This window comes from Branchiostoma lanceolatum, chromosome 4 (assembly GCF_035083965.1).
Source record: "Branchiostoma lanceolatum isolate klBraLanc5 chromosome 4, klBraLanc5.hap2, whole genome shotgun sequence".
Taxonomy (NCBI): domain Eukaryota; kingdom Metazoa; phylum Chordata; class Leptocardii; order Amphioxiformes; family Branchiostomatidae; genus Branchiostoma; species Branchiostoma lanceolatum.
In genome coordinates this window covers 4,088,369-4,108,572 of record NC_089725.1, presented here as the reverse complement: position 1 = coordinate 4,108,572, position 20,204 = coordinate 4,088,369, and the positions used below count along the sequence as shown (strand labels likewise).

Below are 20,204 nucleotides of genomic sequence, written 5' to 3'. Positions count from 1 at the left end.
ATGTAATTGCACCATGGAATTTCCTTGGAAGTCATCAACAAAACAACCCACAGGGCTTGTCCTCGGCTGATCCTGCTGCACTGATTACTTATAAATGGACGGATGTGATTGCCATGACAAAAACTATGTGGCTGCATTTATGATTTGTGAGGTTTGAGTTGAAGTGCTGCCATTTTGCATCAATAGTTCAGTTAGTGTGTAAGCGAGTGAACATCTGTGTAAGGGAGTGAACATCTGACAAGTCCATAACTGCAAACCGGTACGAGGAAGACAAAACAAGGCAAAGGTCCATGGACCCTGCTGTTCATCTCAGCACACCTGTGTCTCACCTGGTGGGAACAAGTCCCCACCCTGTTGTCTTTTAAATATTGATAATAGTAACGACAGATGCAAAGTTCCCTGTTCTGAATATAGTCTAACACCATGTCAGCTTCACTTGATAGTCACAGGTAGGATGTTTAGGTGACCTTTGCATGTACACGCCCTGACCCTGACCTCTTGATGTAGATACCATTCTAGATCTAAACATTATTATAAATCATTTATATACAATAGTTTTTATGTACATGTACAGTCAAACCTGCCCAAGGCGACCACCCAGCGGACCGAGCAAAATCGGTCGCGATGGACAGGTGGTCGCCATGAAGAGGATTCCACTCACATGTTTCCAGGGCGAGGTTTTTAAATACAATACGTAAATGGATGGAAAATTATATGAATTTAGACAGCATGACCCCCACCAGGTTTAATTCTCATTGACAGAGAAAGATCCTACAAAAATTACGTTTTCCGTTATCGTTGTAATAATTGTATACCGCTACATTGTGTACAAATTTTCGTCATAATTTTGTGTACAAACCAATACATGTAGTTGCCACGATGATCTCGCAGCGCCTTCCCGCATTCACACGTTACATTAAATAGTACACACACACACACACACACATCATCGAAGTTTTAAGGCCTAAGAGAAATCCCTAGAAAACACCTGCTGGTCCCAGCCTTTTTTGGGGCGCCGACTGCTGGATAAAAGGGTCAAAAAGTTTTCGATCTGACAACAAAAGATGAAACGGAACGGTGTGAATTCGTCGCGCCGCGCCGCCAAGCTCTGTGCGACCGCATCGAAAGGTACATGTATGAGCCAGTGCAGCAGAACGCACAGCGTCCAATAAAGGTTTGTGAGATTCATGGAAATAAAAAGAAAATAAGAATATAAATTTTCATCAATAACTAGAGTATTCGTAAATGTTCATACACAAAACCATCGTGTTTTAGAAAGGTCCGCGGTACGCCAAAGCCGGTCCGCGGCAAAGCCAAGATGGCGTCGGGACCAAGGATGATACGCGTCTTGACCTTAAATTCACTTACTAAGAAAGAGTGGTAATCTGATTTTAATAATCTTCATGGATGGTGCATATTATTATTAAGAGGAGAAGTAGTTTGAGTTATATGTACATGTTTGTATAGTGTGTTGTTGTCTGTGTCTGAAGGCTGTGGGCGTGTGTCTGACATCACCCCTTCCTTGGTGGTCCATGAGAGCTACTACCAGTCCAGCCTCCGCCATGGTCCAACCAAGCAACAGTCCAAACTGTGAAGAGGGCATCATTATTTTATTACTTTCTTCTGGTTTAAGATATGGTACTGTTTGTAAGTGCAATCATGAAAAGATATAATCTATATGACGAAAGAATGTTCAAGGAGGTGTAATTAACGATTACTTGGATCCAGTGTTGGTACAGTACTAATAGGAGAGTACACCATTTGTAGTAAACTGACCTGCTCTGTTTAGTGAGACCAGACCAAACTGTACACTTGTTACGCTGAACCAAACTGTGGCCAACTACTGAACTAGCTCATTCCTTTTATGGGACTCAAACTTAGGTCACCTTACTGAGCACTGTAATGTCAAAAGACACCAAGCCCTGTAAAAAAATGGTGTCATGTCAAAAGACAAGGTCTCTGAAAGTGTTGCAAGGTCATAACACTGGTAGAAAAATAATATTAAGACAAATTTGACTCTGGAAGGACTAGAGGTATCATAATGAGCATACATCAGAGTGTCATAATGATCATGTGAACTATCTGTCGTAATGATAGTTGCCGTATGCTGTGGGACTAAATATAGTGCCCAACTGTGTGGTAAATTAAGACTCTAAAAGGTCTAAAATGTAACTATGAAGAGCATATGCTAGGGTACTCTACTAGGGACAGTGCAATTTACAATGAACAAATATTTTTACAATGAAGAATATCATATACAAAGATAAACATATCTTCCAATAGATTTACTTGTAAGGGACACTTTGATTACTTTTCTTCACATGTCATTAAGCTGCATAAAACTAAATGTTTTCTTGTGGAATATAATCCTAAAAGGATGTAATTTAATGCTACTGGAAAGACAGTAAGTCACCATAGATATGCAATACACATTCATCCTAGCCTGGTTGATTAAAATGTAACTGATGAGTGGTAATCACTGTATATCACACAAAATCAGTGCAACTTTCTTACGTAAATCATATTAGTAAATAAATCTTTCAATCACATAAAGAACTTTTTTCAAAGGGATTTGATCACTTCCTTGACTTTACTTTGAAGTTTATGACAAGTAAAATAATCTGCTTGTGTAATTCAATGAATATTAGTGATTTCCTTTACTGTTTTTTGCATAACAAAAAGTTTTCTGGTGGATAGTTCTATTAGTCATGACGAACAACAAGCCCAATCTTAGCAATATATGAACTCAGAGCCAAACCAGTCCAGTTACTATCTGTGAGTCGTGTATTTAGTATTAATCGATGCAATTGTAACAAGAGTCTTAGGACCCAAAATCTCCATGAAACTTTTTTTTGTATTAAACCAGTTCCCCCCATTCTATATCGCTCAATGGTATGACCCCCGGCCACCTGCAGCTGTCGGGGGCTCAGGTTCCACAGTGACCTACTTTCGCTATCAACACTAACAGCTGTTAGAAGTGCCACAATGGCCAACACTGCAAATATAGATTTTCCCATTACTTAGGCAAATTAAGTCCAATTTGCATAATTTGCACTTCATTGTATACATCCCTCTCTAAGCTACCTGCCCAGTAAATAACATGAAAATCTGTCGCTCCTTTCTTCAGTTATTCTCCTTTGAAGATTTTGACAAATACGCCATTACAGTTCCAGTGACACATACCAGAGGGCCCAAAATCGACCTTGACCTTTCTCCTCCCCACACCTACCCACATACCAAATATCATTTCAATCCATCCACACGTTCTTCAGTTATGCTGATTTTAAGCGTCCGGTGACACATACATACAAACACGGTGACACAAACATACACACACGCGCACACACACACACACAAACACAATAACTTCGCATGATTTGCACTTCAGTGTGTACATCTCCGTCCAACCTACCAGCGTACCAAATAACATGAAAATCTGTTGTTCCTCTCTTCAGTTAAACCCCTTTAGAACATTTTTACAAATAGGCCACTGCAGCTCCAGGGACACAAACCAGGGGGCCCAAAATCGACCTTGACCATTCTCCTCCCAGCGCATACCCACATACCAAATATCATTACAATCCATCTACACGTTCTACAGTTATGCTGACTTTAAGCATCCGACGACACACATGCAAACGATTTACCTCCTAACTTATGCAAATTCGGTCTCATTTGCATAGTTTGCACTTAAGTGTGTACAACTTGGTCTAGCCTACCTGTGTACCAAAGAACATGACGATCTGTCGATCCACTCTTCAGTTCTTCTACATTTAAGATTTTAACAAATACGCCATTGCAGTTCCAGTCACACATGCCAGGAAGCCCAAAATCGACCTTGACCTTCCTCCACCTAACACCCACCCACATACCAAAAATCATTACAATCCATGTACAGGTTCTACAGTTATGGCGACTTTAAGCGTCCGGTGACACAAACATACACACAGACACCAAACGCAAGCAAAACAGTATCTCATGAAAAAGCCTTTTTTCATGGAGATAACAATGGGGTTCAAGCACCACTATAAACTGAACACTCTAACGGGTCCGGACCTTGTTACATGTACATGTAGGTCCACTGCCCCCTGAAATGTAAAGAAAATAACCTTCAAAGCAGCTCTACCCAACCTCACAGCTAATCTGAGGGAGCCCACCCACAAGTGTGGTTGTGTGAGTAATGTCACAATCAGTTCTTTTCACAACTTTTCATTTGGCTTAAAACACTTCCTGTTCGGCTGTTGGGGACAGCCGTGAAGGCCAAACTTCTGTCGTCAACTGTTGCCAATAAACTCACTTGACTCGAGAATGACTGTTGTATGCTCTGGCCTTTCAGATGGGAAAATAAGCTCTGATTTGTCACACATGCGAGGCATTCGTTCAAGTCATTCGCATTAATTTTCTGGGCTACCTTGCATACTTCCTGAATGCATTAGGGCCTCCAATACCTCATGCAAATATTTTCCCAGGAAAATAGGGGTAACTGCCATTGAGTTTCATTCGGGATTGCGAAACTGGGATTCTATGGCCTGCTAATTCCTCTGGCATATTAGTATCCCTATTTGGCTAAATTCTGTTGCAAAATGTATATTTTTCAGCAGGTCAAAGAGTCTGATAGAAACTATGAAAGCCCCCCGGCCCACTGTATGAAGAGCTGTCATCAGCCAGGTGGGAATAGCTTACATCCTGGAGGTACAACCCATGGGGGCAGCGGTGAGAGACGGCTGTCCAATTAGCAGGGTCCCAGGATTTCCCACAAGTTGTGGCATTATGTAGATTAGAGTGTTTAGAGATCCAGGGGGAAAGCTGTTAATCTTGAACCTGGCTAAGAGTGACAGAAATGCTTTGATCTCTTTGGAGGGGCAGTCCGTTTCATCGTTAAAGCGGTTGACGTTTATGTGCTTCAATATTGTAGTGGTTGATATTCTACGTCAGAACTATACGGGAAGAGTTGACCCTGCATGCCCCCCCCCCCCCCCCCTGTCCCACCTACACTTAGGAGACCTACACAGACAGAGCTTAGGAATGCGGAGGCACCGTGGAAGTCATTGAAGACAGAACCGTGGCTAAAAGACGCTAGAAACAAATATTTCACAGCTTTGCGTGACTACAAAAAACTCATCAAACAGCGTAAACGGAAGTACAATTCCGACCTTCTGGTAAAATTGGAAGAATTTAACAAAAACAATCCAAAGGAATTTTGGTCACTTTTAAAGTATTTGGACAGAGAAGTAAATGGAAAACACAAGTCAAACACTTGCGATCCCAATATTACGTCAGAAGAATGGATACAACATTTTACAAGTTTAAATAACCTGATAAATGACAATAGTTTTGACACTGTTTTCGAAAAAACGGTCACTGAATACGTTAATCATTTAGATAGTCATACCCCAAGCCCCTTAGATTTCCCATTTACTGCAGGGGAAGTCTTGAATGGTTTGAGTTTGTTGAAAACAGCAAAAGCTTCCGGTATCTACTCAATTTCAAATGAAATGTTGAAGTATGGGGCAAAAACCTTATGTCAGCCATTAGTGACTCTGTTCAATACTATACTCAACAAAGGCACCTTTCCTTCCAATTGGAACACAAGTATTCTTACGCCAATATTCAAATCAGGTGATAAATCTAATGTAGACAATTACAGAGGAGTAGCAATTTCTAGTTGTCTATCCAAATTATTTACGCTCATCCTAAACAACAGGTTACAAAACTTTGCAGAAAGTAACAACCTATTAGATGACACCCAGTTTGGGTTCCGGAAAAGATGTACAACTTCAGATAATATCTATATCCTAAAATCTTTAATAGACAAATACACAAGAACAAAAGGTGGGAAATTATTTGTATGCTTTGTTGACATGAGGAAGGCATTTGACAGTGTTTGGCGGGATGGGCTGTTCTATAAATTGTATCAATGTGGTATTGGAGGAAATTTCTTTAATATTATAAAATCCATGTATAGGGACGTGAATTATGCCGTTAGATTAGACAATGGAATATCAAACTCCTTTCCTTCTGTATGCGGAGTAAGACAAGGATGTAATTCAAGCCCTTTACTATTTAATTTATTTATAAATGACATATCTAAGTGTTTTGATCCTACGAAATGTGATCCTGCAGAATTAACTTCAAAATCCCTAAATTGCTTATCCTGGGCAGACGATCTCGCTCTGATATCATTGTCAAAACAAGGGCTACAGCATTGTATTGATTGCCTAGAAAAGTATTGTAAGAAATGGAAACTATCTGTCAATGTTCCAAAAACCAAGGTGGTTGTTTTCGGCAAAGGTTCTAAGAAGAAATACAAATTTCATATTTACGACAAAGAAATAGAAATCACCGACAGCTATACCTACCTTGGCATTCCTTTTACATCCTCGGGAAAGTTTAAAACTGCCAGGAAATATTTAAAAAACAGAGCAATGAGAGCACTTTTCAAACTCAAGGCTCTACTACTCTCTAACAATGACATTTCAATCAATCTTGGGAAAAATCTATTTGATAAATTCGTCAAGCCCATCTTTATGTACGGCTCAGAGATCACATGCTTTGACCGTTCTTCCAAAACTATGAAAATTATTGCATCGCATACCTGTAACATCCGTGAATCTTCTCAAAAGGTTCTGTCAAATTTACTAAAAAAAATTGATATTCGAAATAACTTTCCTGCCACCATTCGAAAAACCACCTCTTCTGAATCTAATAGCACTTATGTTGTATGTTTCGAAAGAAATACAGATAAAGAAATACTAATGCGTAATGCCAATAGCCAAACTCTACGAGAGAACGGCTTCCAAATCATAAACCTACACGAAAATCAACATATTCCAGAATTTGACATCATTGATATGCGTTTCCAGAAATTCCTATTAGGTGTACATGCCAAAGCCTCAAACGATGGTGTCAGAGGAGAAATGGGAACTTTCCCATTGATGACGGACGCAGAAATACAACTTGTAAAATACTGGCATCGCTTAGTTCATTTACCCGAAGATACCTTACTTAGTGAGGCATACAATACTGTTCTTTTAGGAGAACATGATTGGATTGTCCACGTGAAAAACATCCTCAACTACCACGGTTTTGGACATATATGGCTGAACCCGAAGTCACACCATATAGATATACTCAACACTCAGCTACGGCAACGTCTACAAGATATTTATATACAATGGCATTGCGCTATTCGAAACAATTCCAAACTTTCCTTTCTTTCTACCTTAAACAAGATTTACAAGCAAGAAAACTACCTTTCAAACATTAAGAGCCTTGATGTACGTAGAGCAATCACAAAACTCAGAATTGGCTGTCATAAATTAAGTATAGAAACAGGGAGATTTCAAAAACTCCCTTTAGATCAGAGGGTTTGTCCATTTTGTCCAGAGATAGTTGAAGACGAATATCACTTTTTGATTGTATGTCCCAAATATTTTGATATACGTAATTCACTATACTCAATGCTATCGTCGGACTTACCAGGATTTATCTCGATGGACTTGAATATCAAATTTAAGTACATAATGACCTGTGACAACCCATGCATGGTATACATCGGGAAATATATCAAAGAATGTATAGACGTTAGAAACTCCTCCAATAATTGTAAAATCCCATTGTCATCCCATACTACTACACCATATTGTATAAGATAGACTAGTACACCATGTTGTATAAGATAGAGAGATTAGCCTGATAGAATGTTATCTATGTACCAGTAAATGCCATACTTTGTACCTTGTACAATTGTTGCGCAATAAAGTTATTATTAAAAGGAACAAAGTACTTGTAGTCATCACCACACCTTTTGACCAGTGCAAATCTGATGCATTCCTTTAGTATGATAAGACGCCCATGGGTGTGGTCAGCTCGCCTTGTGGGAATAAATATGACTAGTAGTAAAGTGCACGTTTCGCCTCTGGGCAGGCCATACCAGGTAGCAACAGTTTCCTTTTGTTACCGGACTTGATAAGACGGCGAACGTAAGTCTGGGTAGTTTCCTGTTTGTTTCGTCTACTACGATAGCTGTAACTTCCAAATCGGCCTGTGATTGTTCATTTTCATATCTAGTATACAGCACGTGGCAAGTCGGCACATCCAAGGAGTTTCCCCTGTCTGCCGCGGCATGTGTATCTCTGATTGGGCGAATCCGAGATGCGGAAGGAATTGTTCAACTTTTGAAAAGCTGTCATCAGATTCGAAGGAAATTTACGTCAAGTATTAATAAGGACATTATGTCCTTGGTACTAACAAGCAAACGCGAAGTTTAGATAGCCATCTATGTTCCTTGATGCTTATTTGATGAGAGAATTATGGAAGCATTATCGGAGACGTTCTGTTGTGCGATCTTATCAGGGGGTCCTTCGGGCGTCTTGGGGTGGTCGACATCAATAAAATTAACTAATTGAATGGCCTCTAAATGGTATCGATGTTCCAGAGAGCCCGTAAAGTAGCATGGGGGCCAGCTTTTCCCCACGACTGGAATTTAAGACCCACAAAATCTGGCTTTCCTTGTTTGTTTCTTTTCGGATTGCGGGCTCGTGACAGACTGGGCCTAGTACAAGTAGTAGCGAAACGGTCCGAGTGGGCATTGCAGGTACGTCTGTAATAGACTCCGCGTGTAGCTTGAAAAACAGCAGAAATTTACCAAATAACTAGAGTTCCACGAACACATATCTACGCCGAATAATCAGGGGATTATACCAATAGTCAAGAGACTTGAAGTTTGGTGGCTGTGTTCAGTTATTCTCGTTTAGGGTATTTTGACAAAATTTCACTGCAGATCAAGAGCAAGCTGCTAGGGGGCCCAAAGCTACAACAATTCTACTTACATCACAAGCTTCCTGACACCAAAGGATCAAGACAATAGCACGTTCAGTTCTGCTGAAGTACCACGGGTCACATACCAGGGGCCCAAAATCGACCCTGACCTTCGTCTTCCCAATACCTGCTCACATATAGTCATACTCGTACCAAGCATCGTCATAATCCATCCATTCTTGAGTTATGCTGACTACAAAAATCCGGGACCACAAACATCGCACACAACCACAGACGTTAACTCTCCTGTGCACCTCACGTTGGTAACATAATTTACCGGGCTCGTTAGTCCTGACTCCTGCTGGACACAACAAACCAGTGCCTCAGAAACGCGTGTGGTAGCTGAAACATCGATTCTTTGATTGATTCCCTTAGCCATCAGATCATTGGTGGAGGAATCTCTAATTTCTTCCATGGTCACCCAAGACGTGTTACCAAGGAAGGACAATTTCTCGGTGACGGCAGTTCCCCTCCCGGGCGGTAGGGAGCAATGATAGGTTGAGAGGATTTCCGAACTTTGACCTCGCATGAAGACTAAATTGGAAGACAAGTTCGTTGTTGCGTTCTTTAGGTGGCTGAAAGAAGTAGTGTTTCCCTATCTGAGGTACGACGTCAGGACCATCTGGTTGACGATAGTCCCTCACAGGGCCTGACCTTTCCTGTGTTTGTTGATTTAGCTCCGTCCCAGGGGGAGAGTAGTTTGGACGGTGGTAGTGAGATCACCAGAGGGCATCAATCTAATTTACACAGGCCTGCTGACAAGCAGGTGTTGTCCTTGAATATAGGTCAACAAAAGGTACTTAAACGCAATCATAAACAAGCCTATTTCACCACTTAATTAGACCCTGATTACAATTTCATACGTCTATATTTGTTAATCATTACCTCAATAACCTACCTGTCCAAAGCAATGCAAATTCATCAAACCCTACCCGAGTTATTCACCTCCAAAGGTAACATCAAAAAAGCCCACTGCAGTTCTAAGCAAGCCACTAGGGGGTCTAAACTTACATCAGTTACTACCTACCCCAAGAGCTGTACACCACTTAAAAATCATTACCATAGCACTTGCATGAAATTTGACTACAAGCTTTTGGCGGATTGATAAACTTTCCTCATTAATTATGCAAATTATCGTCTTATTTGCATGACAAGTACTCAATTATGTAAAGCATCACCGAAACTATCCACATGCCATAGATTATGATAATCCGTCAATCCCTGCTGAAGTTATTCGTCTCCAAAGGTATTAACAAAAACGCCAACTGCAGTTCTAAACGTGCAGCTAGGGGGCCATAATTCACACCACTCACTTGCCGTCCCAGAAGCTATATACTACCTAAAAATCATGAACCTGACGCCTCCAGAAAATTTGGCCTCAAACGTTGAAGCTCTGCTGCAGTACCTCATATACCCGCTAGGAGGCCCATTATCGAACTTGACCTTCCTCTTTGACACCCCTAACTATCCACTAAATATCATGCACAACCGTCAACAGCTCCTCGAGTTATGCTGGCGACATACAAACTCTCACACACACAAAGCCTGCTGCAATACTGTAGGAAAGCGCCAGATGAATCATTTTTAAACTTGACCTCCGTTTTTACAATCTCTTCCTACCTACCAAAAATCATTGAGATTCATCAACGTTTCCGTCACTTTTTTTGCCTACATACAAACACAGAAAAATTATAAGTCCGCTGCAGTACTGTTGGAAAACGCCAGGTAAACGATTTTTGAACTTGACCTTCCTTTGCACAACCACTTCACACCTACCAAATATCATGAAGATCTATTAAAGGTTTCCCGAGTTATGCTCTTGACATACATAAAGACCCACACAACATCCGGCTCAACCGAAAACATAATCTACTCCGAGTTCCTCGGCGTAGATAATTACCCAGAGGAGCCAGCCATACGTAACTACAGTTACCAACGGACCGAATGCTCTCCACCGACACCAAGTATCCCTATTTGGGCCGATTTGTACTTTTTTCTCCTTTTGACGGATATGTCTGGTAGAGACTACTACATCTGGTGAACTGATGGGGCCCGAAAGAAGTTTTTGCTGCCAACTTTCCGAAAAGCAGTCAGGCGTTCAGAAACATCAACTGTTTGTTTTTTAAATGACACGCGGCCAGTTCATCAGGACGGCACTGTCTGTATGGCTAGTATTCATAGTTTTCGCACCTATGTGGCAAACCAAGAAACATATATAACAAGAGTTCTACGACCTCATACCTTCGTCAAATGATTTTGACCTTTATGACTGACGTATTAGGAGTGTTTTTCATCAATCATCAATCATACCAGTTGACCCTCTTCACCCAAATAACATAAGTTGTCCAAACCTCCTTGTTATGACTATGAGCTTAACAAAGAAGGTTATGCTAACATTTATCATCAATTATGCAAATAAGCTCCCTCCTTATTAGCATAATTTGATTCCATGGTGTTCACATTCACACAACTTCCTAATGCCACAAGTATGAAATTACCGTCATTTACTAGTATGGAATTATAGTAGTTTCTCATTGATTATGCTAATTAGGCCAACATTTGCATATTTCCTATCTATCAACATTCCTCTCTTCCTTAGTTACAAATGTCACATATTTGAATAGTCATATCATGGAACACAGCAGATTTTTAAAATTGCCTCATTAATCATGTGAGTTAGAATTTGATTTGCATAATTATCATCCGATCATACAAAGCATAACGTAAGCTATCTACATACCAAAAATCATGACCATCCATCAAGACCATCTCGAGTTATAGTTTTTCTCATTAATTATGTCAATGAGGTTCTCATTTGCAAAGCTGATATCTATTAATATTTCTCTCTTCCTCAGTTACATATGTCACATGTTTGAGAGTCCTATCTTTTGATGGATGTATAAACTTTCCTCATTAATCATGCAAATTAGATACTGATTTGCATAATAAGTATCTAATCATGTACATCAGCACTCAAGCTATGTACTTACAAAAATTTATGACCATCCACCAAGCCCTTCTTGAGTAATTCCCTTTCAAAGTCTGAAGCAAAACCTGCCCCTGCTATAGCCAACCCATACGTCTGCTCGGAGACTACCTTACCAATGCCAACAGCTGGCTGACAGCCAATTTGTGTAACTGACGTTTCCTGCCTCCAATATGACCCCTCAGGACCCTTGCCCCTATCCATGACGCCTTAAATTGGAATAACACAGCCAACACCGTACACATACTTCAGCATACAATGTAACACATTTTTACACTTTTCTCGTTAATTATGCAAAACACTTCGCCCAAAATCTAATCATCTTGAGATGTCCCACATACACACCGACACACCAACTACGACAACAAACCATCCAGGCGTTCTCGACTTATTCTGTTCACTAACAGACACACAGACAGGCACCGTCGAATAACCTTGTCGACGAAACCATTTCGTCGACGAAGGTAACAACAATGTGCGAACAGCAAAACTAATTAACAAGGGCGTTTTTCAGGCACTTGCGAAATTTCTATTGACTTCCTGCCCGAGGCTATCAGAGTGTGTAAATGTTCCGCCTGTGAAACGGGCCTTTTTCCTTTGCATATCTTATAGGGCCATCTGTATCACCTCATGCCGGTCCTCCTGCTTCCCTGCCTAAACTAATGACGGGTAGTAATTGTCTCGGAGGGTATGCGGCCAGACCACACACACAATAAGCAAAGGAGTCTGCAAGAGACTACAAACTGAGCATCGTAATGCCGCAAGCCATGTGTAACTTGCAATTGATCAGCTTGAAAGGAACCCCTAAAGCCCATTTATGATTGGAGGTGTGAATAATCATGGCTGGAAATGTTACTGTCAGTTAATAGCATGTACAAAGCCTAGTTAAGTTCTTGCCTAATACATCTGTATCTGTATAGCCGGTATAACCGCCTTTCGATGTAACACACCAGCTTTGCAGGCACGCGGCGCGACGGCAGCTCGTTATATTACACTGAACGGCCTGTCACACCTAGCTTTGGCAAAGATACCATCGCAATATTCCTGCTGATAAGAGACTTCCAATTGCGTATAACATATAAATTCTCCACAAAATCAAAATATTCTGTTAGGGTTGGTAAAAAGAAAGTCCCTCATGTCCGTCACCTACAGCGTACCACCTTCTCCTTTGCACGCTGACCATTCGTACAGTTACCTTTGGCACAGCTTCATGTCGTCAATGTCCCTCAATTCTGCATGGACAGGTTACTGGAGGTCATCCATCGACAGGCTAAACAGGTCATCCATCTCATCGACCAATCGAAGAAGTTTTATGTACCTGGCTAGATCTTGCTAAGTAGAGGTTGTATAACTTGTGCCATTGCGTCACAACAAACATGACAATGCAGAAAACTGTATTTGTGTGATGGTAGTCTGCGCAGAACATGATAACTGTTTGCAAGGAGGTTATAACCTGCTGTTTGTGACTATCATGTATCAATTTTGAACCACCTGTTGGGTAAAAGTGAAATAAAGCAGGTCGAAGCGCTATGCTTGAGACAAAGCATAATGCCTTTTCCATATGTGTACTGGTAGCTGAAATTGCAAAGCCAATAACACCGTGTCGCCCATAGTCTTCTCGATAAGTGTGTTGGGTTCTTTTTCGTGCAGAATTTTGATGCCTGAGGCTTACGCCTGGAGCTCCCCCATACACGGGAAATAATAAGCGTTAATGCCTAAATTTGACAATTTGTAAAGGTACACGATTCTTCATCGTTCCAACCGGCATATTTTCCTTCTTCAGATTCTTCTTCTTCCTTCCAAAAGGTTCTTCGAACGCGCACGCGTTTCGTACGATGCCATCAACCAACGCATGCGCATCATAGAGGAGGTGAACATCAAGGAACAGAGGGACTTCTTTTATGTCCTCTACCTCCATCAAGTCGTAAGTTGTCTTGACAGGGCTTATTATGTCAGAGTTGTGTAAAATTCGGGGAGGCAGTCATTATGCCGTATGTGCTTTTACATAGTGCACCGTAACTCCCACTCTATACCTGACTTAACCTATGCCTACTTACGATGACCTTGTTTTGCATATCGGGTTTGGGGGCTAATTTAACTCCACATCAGAAGTATAACTTGGATGACGTGGATGCCTTTATGCTGGTCAAATGTTTCTGACACACATATTGTGATCGATAATCTCGTTTATATATCTTGATACATTTCCGGGTACATACCAACTCTATGCGTTAATATCCATGTCAGGGCAAGGAGTATAGATTCAACATGAAAACAAAGGAGTGCGCAGTGAAGGAACTGACTGACGCGTTCCGCCCGTTTGAAGTGCCAGCCAACGCCACCAACTTCGGCGAGTCGTACATCGGGACCGGCGCCTTTCCCGGGGACGGTGTGCTCATCACGCTGTGGGGAGGAGAAGGGAAAGAAGGTGGGTACCTGCCTTAAACATCACAGGACCCACGCGATACAGAAAAAATGGGACCTTCCGTCTTTAGCTTATACTGTTACAAAAAGAAATAAGTCAAATCTAATGAGTTAAGATTTAGAGTTAGAGTCAGCAGTCATATGTTAGATTATTTTGCGTTGTTTGTTCATCTTTTTCATGTTACGTGCAATTAGCTTTCTTGCAATAATTTTGCACCAACGTTTAACGTATTATCATTTTTTTTGAAATCGTGGTGTGCAATTTCATGAGTATACCTAACAACTTTACCAGTAAGGTTGTTAATTACTAGTATGCCCGTACAATTGCTTCATATGTCAGTAAGATTGCTATGTGCACGATGTATACGACTGAAATTGCACCTGTTCGGTAAAATTGCGCTCTGAATAAGATGCACTGTACTCTGTGAATTGCTAAGTATACTATTACATAGGCCAGTTAGGCACCCCTGAAAACTAATTCTAACGATATGACCGAAAACTTCTGACGTTTTGCCGAAAAAAAACTTTCTGATTCTTTGAGACCCTATTGTTTGCCGGACAAGTTGGTGTTTGCATTTTTGATGCTACCGATTACGTTTGTCCTCATTCTGTCACTGATGTTAGCTCAACCGGTGAATTTCGTATCAATGCTTCAGCAGGTGGCAACCGTGACAGATGGACCTACATGTATGTTAATCATAAAGTGCTGCCAATACATAGTTTGAACAACACAGCATATATATCTTTATCAAAAATTTAAACTGGAGGGCAAAACAGGTGCATATGCACCTTTACAAGTTGCCCTCACACACATATGTAGGGGGCCAGGCAGTATTCAAAGCTTAAACGATATCCTACAATATCGTTGTATCATCTTGACCACCTTCTTAATATGTACCCTCACAGGCAGGTACATGGCTGCCTTCACCAACAACGGCTGTGTACCGGTGGAGGACGGCTTCTGCTCGGAGCGCATCGGATGTGTCCACACATCGTGAGTACTTGAAAAGTCTTAGTAACATGGCATAAGATGTTCCAAAGGGCGGTGTTCTTAGTGAGTACAGCACTCCCCGGTCGGGATCCAAGGAGTTTTAAAGGTACATACATGTACTTCCTTCTCTATAGCAACTTGGCACTCGGAGAAAGAGTATGGTAGCAGAACACACACCACTATACCAGTGAACTAGCCCCATTTTGGGAAATGTGGTGTTTCGCTACTTGACGCTACAGTCTCGGGCTAGTGAATCCCAGCCTGAGTGCCATCGTTAGTTTTCCTAGTTTTGGGAGCCACTACCTAGGATGACACCCAGGCTAGTGATTTTATTCCCGTTTAAAATGATAAGAAAAAATCATATCAAGAAGTGCGATTGGAGGAGTCGAGGTTTTGACAGCTCCTATCAGGAATGATCTATTTCCGCGCTTCACAAAACTCTTCACTTTTCCCTCTGCAGGTTCTATGACGTCGTTGCTGGGATCTCCGACCCAAACGTCTTCATTCCTCCCAAGGAGTGCGAGTAGGAAGAACCCAATAGATGTATGATGCAATATTCGTGACACCAGTTTGAATACCGGCGACCGTGTTTTTTTTTAGATCCCACAAGGTGTCAGACAATACTACTATGCAACCAAAACACAAATATCAATTGCAAGACTGTTGACTAACAACAGACAAAATAAACATTTACTGTTTTAATTTCGTATATGATACATGGCTATGAGCAATCAGAGGAAATGGGGAAAGACTATGTATGATGTGTGCTAGGCAGTTGGTTTATTACCTTTATCTCTCTCCGTGAATATTCAGTACTGGAAACACAGACTATGTGACTTAAATGTTATATTTCACTAGCAAACCTACATCATTCTAGAGGAATCACTTTTCCCACTTCCCGCTGTAATCATGATTGTGACTTTGTAGTTATAGTATCGACTTCAAATAGCAACTATATGGCGGGTGATTAGCATCTAGATGTAATCATATCATCAAAGCTGAAACTATTAAATCGAGAAAGCAACACATAGCTTCATTTTATTATTGTCTCTTATTTGCATTGTGTATTTGTAGGCAGACGTACAATGGACGCTTGAAAGTACTTTTCCTTCTGTAAGTTGTCAGAGTAATTGACGATGACATCTATTGTTGTATTATATATACAACTTATGCTCTAACATCACCCTTCCCACAGAAAATAAAAGTTCTACTGATTACACTTAGTACTAAGCTTAGACCCGTCTTCTCCGTGGTAGGCAAGATGGCGTTGTATCCTCTAATCCAAGGAAGACCGATGTTCTACATCTTAGCTTTCATCGATTAAAGTTGAACACCATTTATATTGCCATGTGCTTCATTGACCCTCTATATGCACATTCTATCTCAGAAAAGATTGATGCAAACTAATACAAGTAACAGCAAAATACACTTTATTCCGTATTCATACTTTCTCTATTACAAAAATCGGATATGCATCTTCCACCTTACAATTCACAAATGGTTAGCACAAAGACATTTCATTTATTAGATAAATATAAATTATCTAGATAAATATGATTTATTAGATAAATATCACAATGTCTCACCTCTGAGATCTCATTCTGTAAATCTTAATAAATAAATGCCCTCCATGCTGTAAAGATACGCAGGCTACGATTGTATATACTTTTGATAAACAGATGATATATTCAACCAGATATTCAAATGGATTTTACCAAGCATTGATGCAGTATGTTATCAACGGTTATGATTATAGACTCATTAGTGACTAGATACAAAGGCTGAAAGATTATAGCCTTCATTACTACATATGAATGTTTTGACGCTGATCTCGTCGGGAGAGAAGCCTGTCACGTCCACGGACACCTGGTACTTCTCCGGTGAAGCTTCGTCCTTCGTTTCCTTCTTTCCCTGGTCGGCTGTCTTCTCAGCGTCCTTGTTTTGCTGTGTGGGCGGCCGACACGGGCACTGTGAGGGGCGGAGGAGTTGGTTGAGGAAGAGCAGTCCGTCTTGGAGGGCCGCGTCCATCTGGTGTTCAATGACGGAGAGCGGAACGTCTGTGAGAAGAAAAAATGTATCCTCAGTACACGGTGCCTCGGGGTGCAAGTCATAAACAGATTGGTATATTTTCTATGACATCAACGAATCACTACGGCAAATCATGTATTGTTGATAACCATACTGCACAGCTAACTAAATCGCTCACTGTGAGTCTTTCTTGGCCAGTCTAGTACAGAATAGGATATGATACTGTGCACACAAAAAATACTACACAGCAACTGTGTAAAGAACAGTTTTCGGGAGACTAAACTACCTATGGGATCATCGGACTATCATATAGAGTTTACGGACAGGTAGGATGTTCTTCCAGATATATAATCACAAGTGCAGTCTTTTGGTGGAATTTCTCACACTTAGACAGTTTCGCATATACTGTCTTATATCTACAATGCAGGGATGTGTCCGACATCGACAAAATTCAGTAAGACAACGTTACAAAACATAACGTTATATTTTGGCAAGAACGTCACAGGACTTACCACGATCAACTCCCGGGAAGCCGCGGGGCCGCACGGTCCGGTAGCTGTGTCTGCTCGGGTAGAACGGGGAGAACACGAGAGCCATTCTGCTGTCTGGTGTCGGTCGGGTCTTGTCGTCGCTGGAAAGTTGGTGATGATATTTCCGTCGATCGGAGGAGTCTGGTGAACCCACCAGCGTCCCCCATTTTTATATCACGACAGGGAAGGGACTAGACGGTTCCTGAATATTCCAATATGATTGAGTTTTATGAGTAATATGTAAAAATACATACGCTTAAGGGGTCTTTAATAGCGCTATAGCGCGAATGTTCCATTGACCGTTTTCCCCAAGTCATTCTTAGCTAGCAGACGACGCGAATGTTCCGGTAACGGCTTCATTTACTTTGTCCCGAGTATGCAAATGAAGCATACATATGCAGATGCATCACAAGTCTGTACGGGATACCACGTATGCAATGCACCAAGACAGGCATGGACACCTTGATACTCATACCTAATGAACACTTCACTCCTAGAATTCCCATCACCCAAGTGCGCCCTCCTTAACTCCCATGCATCCCAATCACTCAGGTGCATCCTGCTTCACTCCAATGCATCCCCTTCACTCACGTGCACCCTCCTTCACTCCCATGCATCCCCTTCACTCACGTGCACCCCCTTCACTCCTATGCATCCCCTTCACTCACGTGCACCCTCCTTCACTCCTTTGCATCCTACCTTAATCCCCATCACTCACGTGCACCCCCTTCACTCCCATGCATTCCCTTCACTCACGTGCATCCTCTTCACTCCTATGCATCCCCTTCCCTCACGTGCACCCTCCTTCACTCCTATGCATCCTACCTTAATACCTATCACTCACGTGCACCCCCTTCACTCCCATGCTTTCCCATCACTCACGTGCACCCTCCTTCACTCCCATGCATCCTACCTTAAAACCCATCACTCCCCTGCACCCTCTTCACTCCTATGCATCCCCTTCACTCCTGTGCACCCTTCTTAACTCCTATGCATCCCCATCACTCACATACACCCCCTGCACTCCTATGCATCCCCTTCACTCACGTGCACCCTCCTTCACTCCCATGTATTCCCATCACTCACATTCACCCCCTTCACTCCTATGCATCCCCTTCACTCACATGCACCCCCTTCACTCCTATGCATCCCCTTCACTCACGTGCACCCTCCTTCACTCCTATGCATCCTACCTTAATCCCTATCACTCACGTGCACCCCCTTCACTCCCATGCATTCCCATCACTCCCCTGCACCCCCTTCACTCCTATGCATCCCTTTCACTCCTGTGCACCCTCATTCACTCCTATGAATTCCCATCACTCACCTGCACCCCCTTCACTCCTATGCATCCCCTTCACTCACGTGCACCCCCTTCACTCCCATGCATCCCCTTCACTCACGTGCACCCCCTTCACTCCTATGCATCCCCTTCACTCACGTGCACCCTCCTTTACTCCTATGCATCCTACCTTAATCCCCATCACTCACGTGCACCCCCTTCACACCCATGCATTCCCATCACTCACGTGCACCCCCTTCACTCCCATGCATGACCTACCTTAATACCATCACTCCCCTGCACCCTCTTCACTCCTATGCATCCCCTTCACTCCTGTGCACCCTTCTTAACTCCTATGCATCCCCATCACTCACATGCATCCCCTTCACTCACGTGCACCCCCTTCACTCCCATGCATCCCCTTCACTCACGTGCACCCCCTTCACTCCTATGCATCCCCTTCACTCACGTGCACCCCCTTCACTCCTATGCATCCCCATCACTCCCATGCACCCCCTTCACTCCTATGCATCCCCATAACTCACATGCACCCCCTGCACTCCTATGCATCCCCATCACTCATATGCACCCTCTTCACTCCTATGCATTCCCATCACTCATATGCACCCTCTTCACTCCTATGCATTCCCTTCACTCACGTGCACCCTCCTTCACTCACATGCATCCCCTTCACTCACGTGCACCCTCCTTCACTCCCATGCATCCCCTTCACTCACGTGCACCCTCCTTCACTCCCATGCATCCCCTTCACTCACGTGCACCCCCTTCACTCCTATGCATCCACTTCACTCACGTGCACCCTCTTTCACTCCTATGCATCCAACCTTAATCCCCATCACTCACATGCACCCCCTTCACTCCTATGCATTCCGATCACTCACATGCACCTCCTTCACTCCTATGCATTCCCATCACTCACGTGCACCCTCCTTCACTCCTTTGCATTCCGATCACTCACATGCACCCCCTTCACTCCTATGCATTCCCATCACTCACGTGCACCACTTCGCTCCTATACATTCCTATCACTCCCTTGCACCCCCTTCACTCCTATGCATTCCCATCACTTACGTGCACCCTCCTTCACTCCTTTGCATTCCGATCACTCACATGCACCCCCTT

At 42.3% G+C, this 20,204-nt stretch overlaps 2 protein-coding genes across 2 annotated transcripts; one reads left to right on the top strand and one right to left on the bottom strand.

The window, feature by feature from the left end:
• The first annotated feature begins 13,606 nt into the window (after positions 1 to 13,606).
• LOC136432267 (mammalian ependymin-related protein 1-like) lies at positions 13,607 to 16,247 on the top strand. The gene is made up of 4 exons (XM_066423423.1): positions 13,607 to 13,730; positions 14,054 to 14,234; positions 15,137 to 15,224; positions 15,682 to 16,247. The coding sequence occupies exons 1-4, from the start codon at positions 13,659 to 13,661 to the stop codon at positions 15,746 to 15,748; spliced, it is 408 nt and encodes a 135-aa protein (XP_066279520.1). The 5' UTR covers positions 13,607 to 13,658; the 3' UTR covers positions 15,749 to 16,247.
• Positions 16,248 to 16,858: 611 nt separating this feature from the next.
• LOC136432268 (uncharacterized) lies at positions 16,859 to 17,955 on the bottom strand. Its single transcript, XM_066423424.1, has 2 exons — positions 17,762 to 17,955; positions 16,859 to 17,278 (listed from the first exon to the last, which is right to left on the bottom strand). The coding sequence occupies exons 1-2, from the start codon at positions 17,844 to 17,846 to the stop codon at positions 16,983 to 16,985; spliced, it is 381 nt and encodes a 126-aa protein (XP_066279521.1). The 5' UTR covers positions 17,847 to 17,955; the 3' UTR covers positions 16,859 to 16,982.
• Positions 17,956 to 20,204: the final 2,249 nt, after the last annotated feature.

What these genes read in the sequence shown, in the direction of transcription:
- LOC136432267 (XM_066423423.1), top strand. Translation starts at nt 13,659, where the DNA reads ATGCGCATCATAGAGGAGGTGAACATCAAGGAACAGAGGGACTTCTTT. An exon ending in TCCTCTACCTCCATCAAGTC is followed by an intron (nt 13,731 to 14,053) that starts GTAAGTTGTCTT and finishes TATCCATGTCAG; the next exon opens with GGCAAGGAGTATAGATTCAA. An exon ending in ATCGGATGTGTCCACACATC is followed by an intron (nt 15,225 to 15,681) that starts GTGAGTACTTGA and finishes TTCCCTCTGCAG; the next exon opens with GTTCTATGACGTCGTTGCTG.
- LOC136432268 (XM_066423424.1), bottom strand. Translation starts at nt 17,846, where the DNA reads ATGGCTCTCGTGTTCTCCCCGTTCTACCCGAGCAGACACAGCTACCGG. An exon ending in CTTCCCGGGAGTTGATCGTG is followed by an intron (nt 17,279 to 17,761) that starts GTAAGTCCTGTG and finishes TTCTTCTCACAG; the next exon opens with ACGTTCCGCTCTCCGTCATT.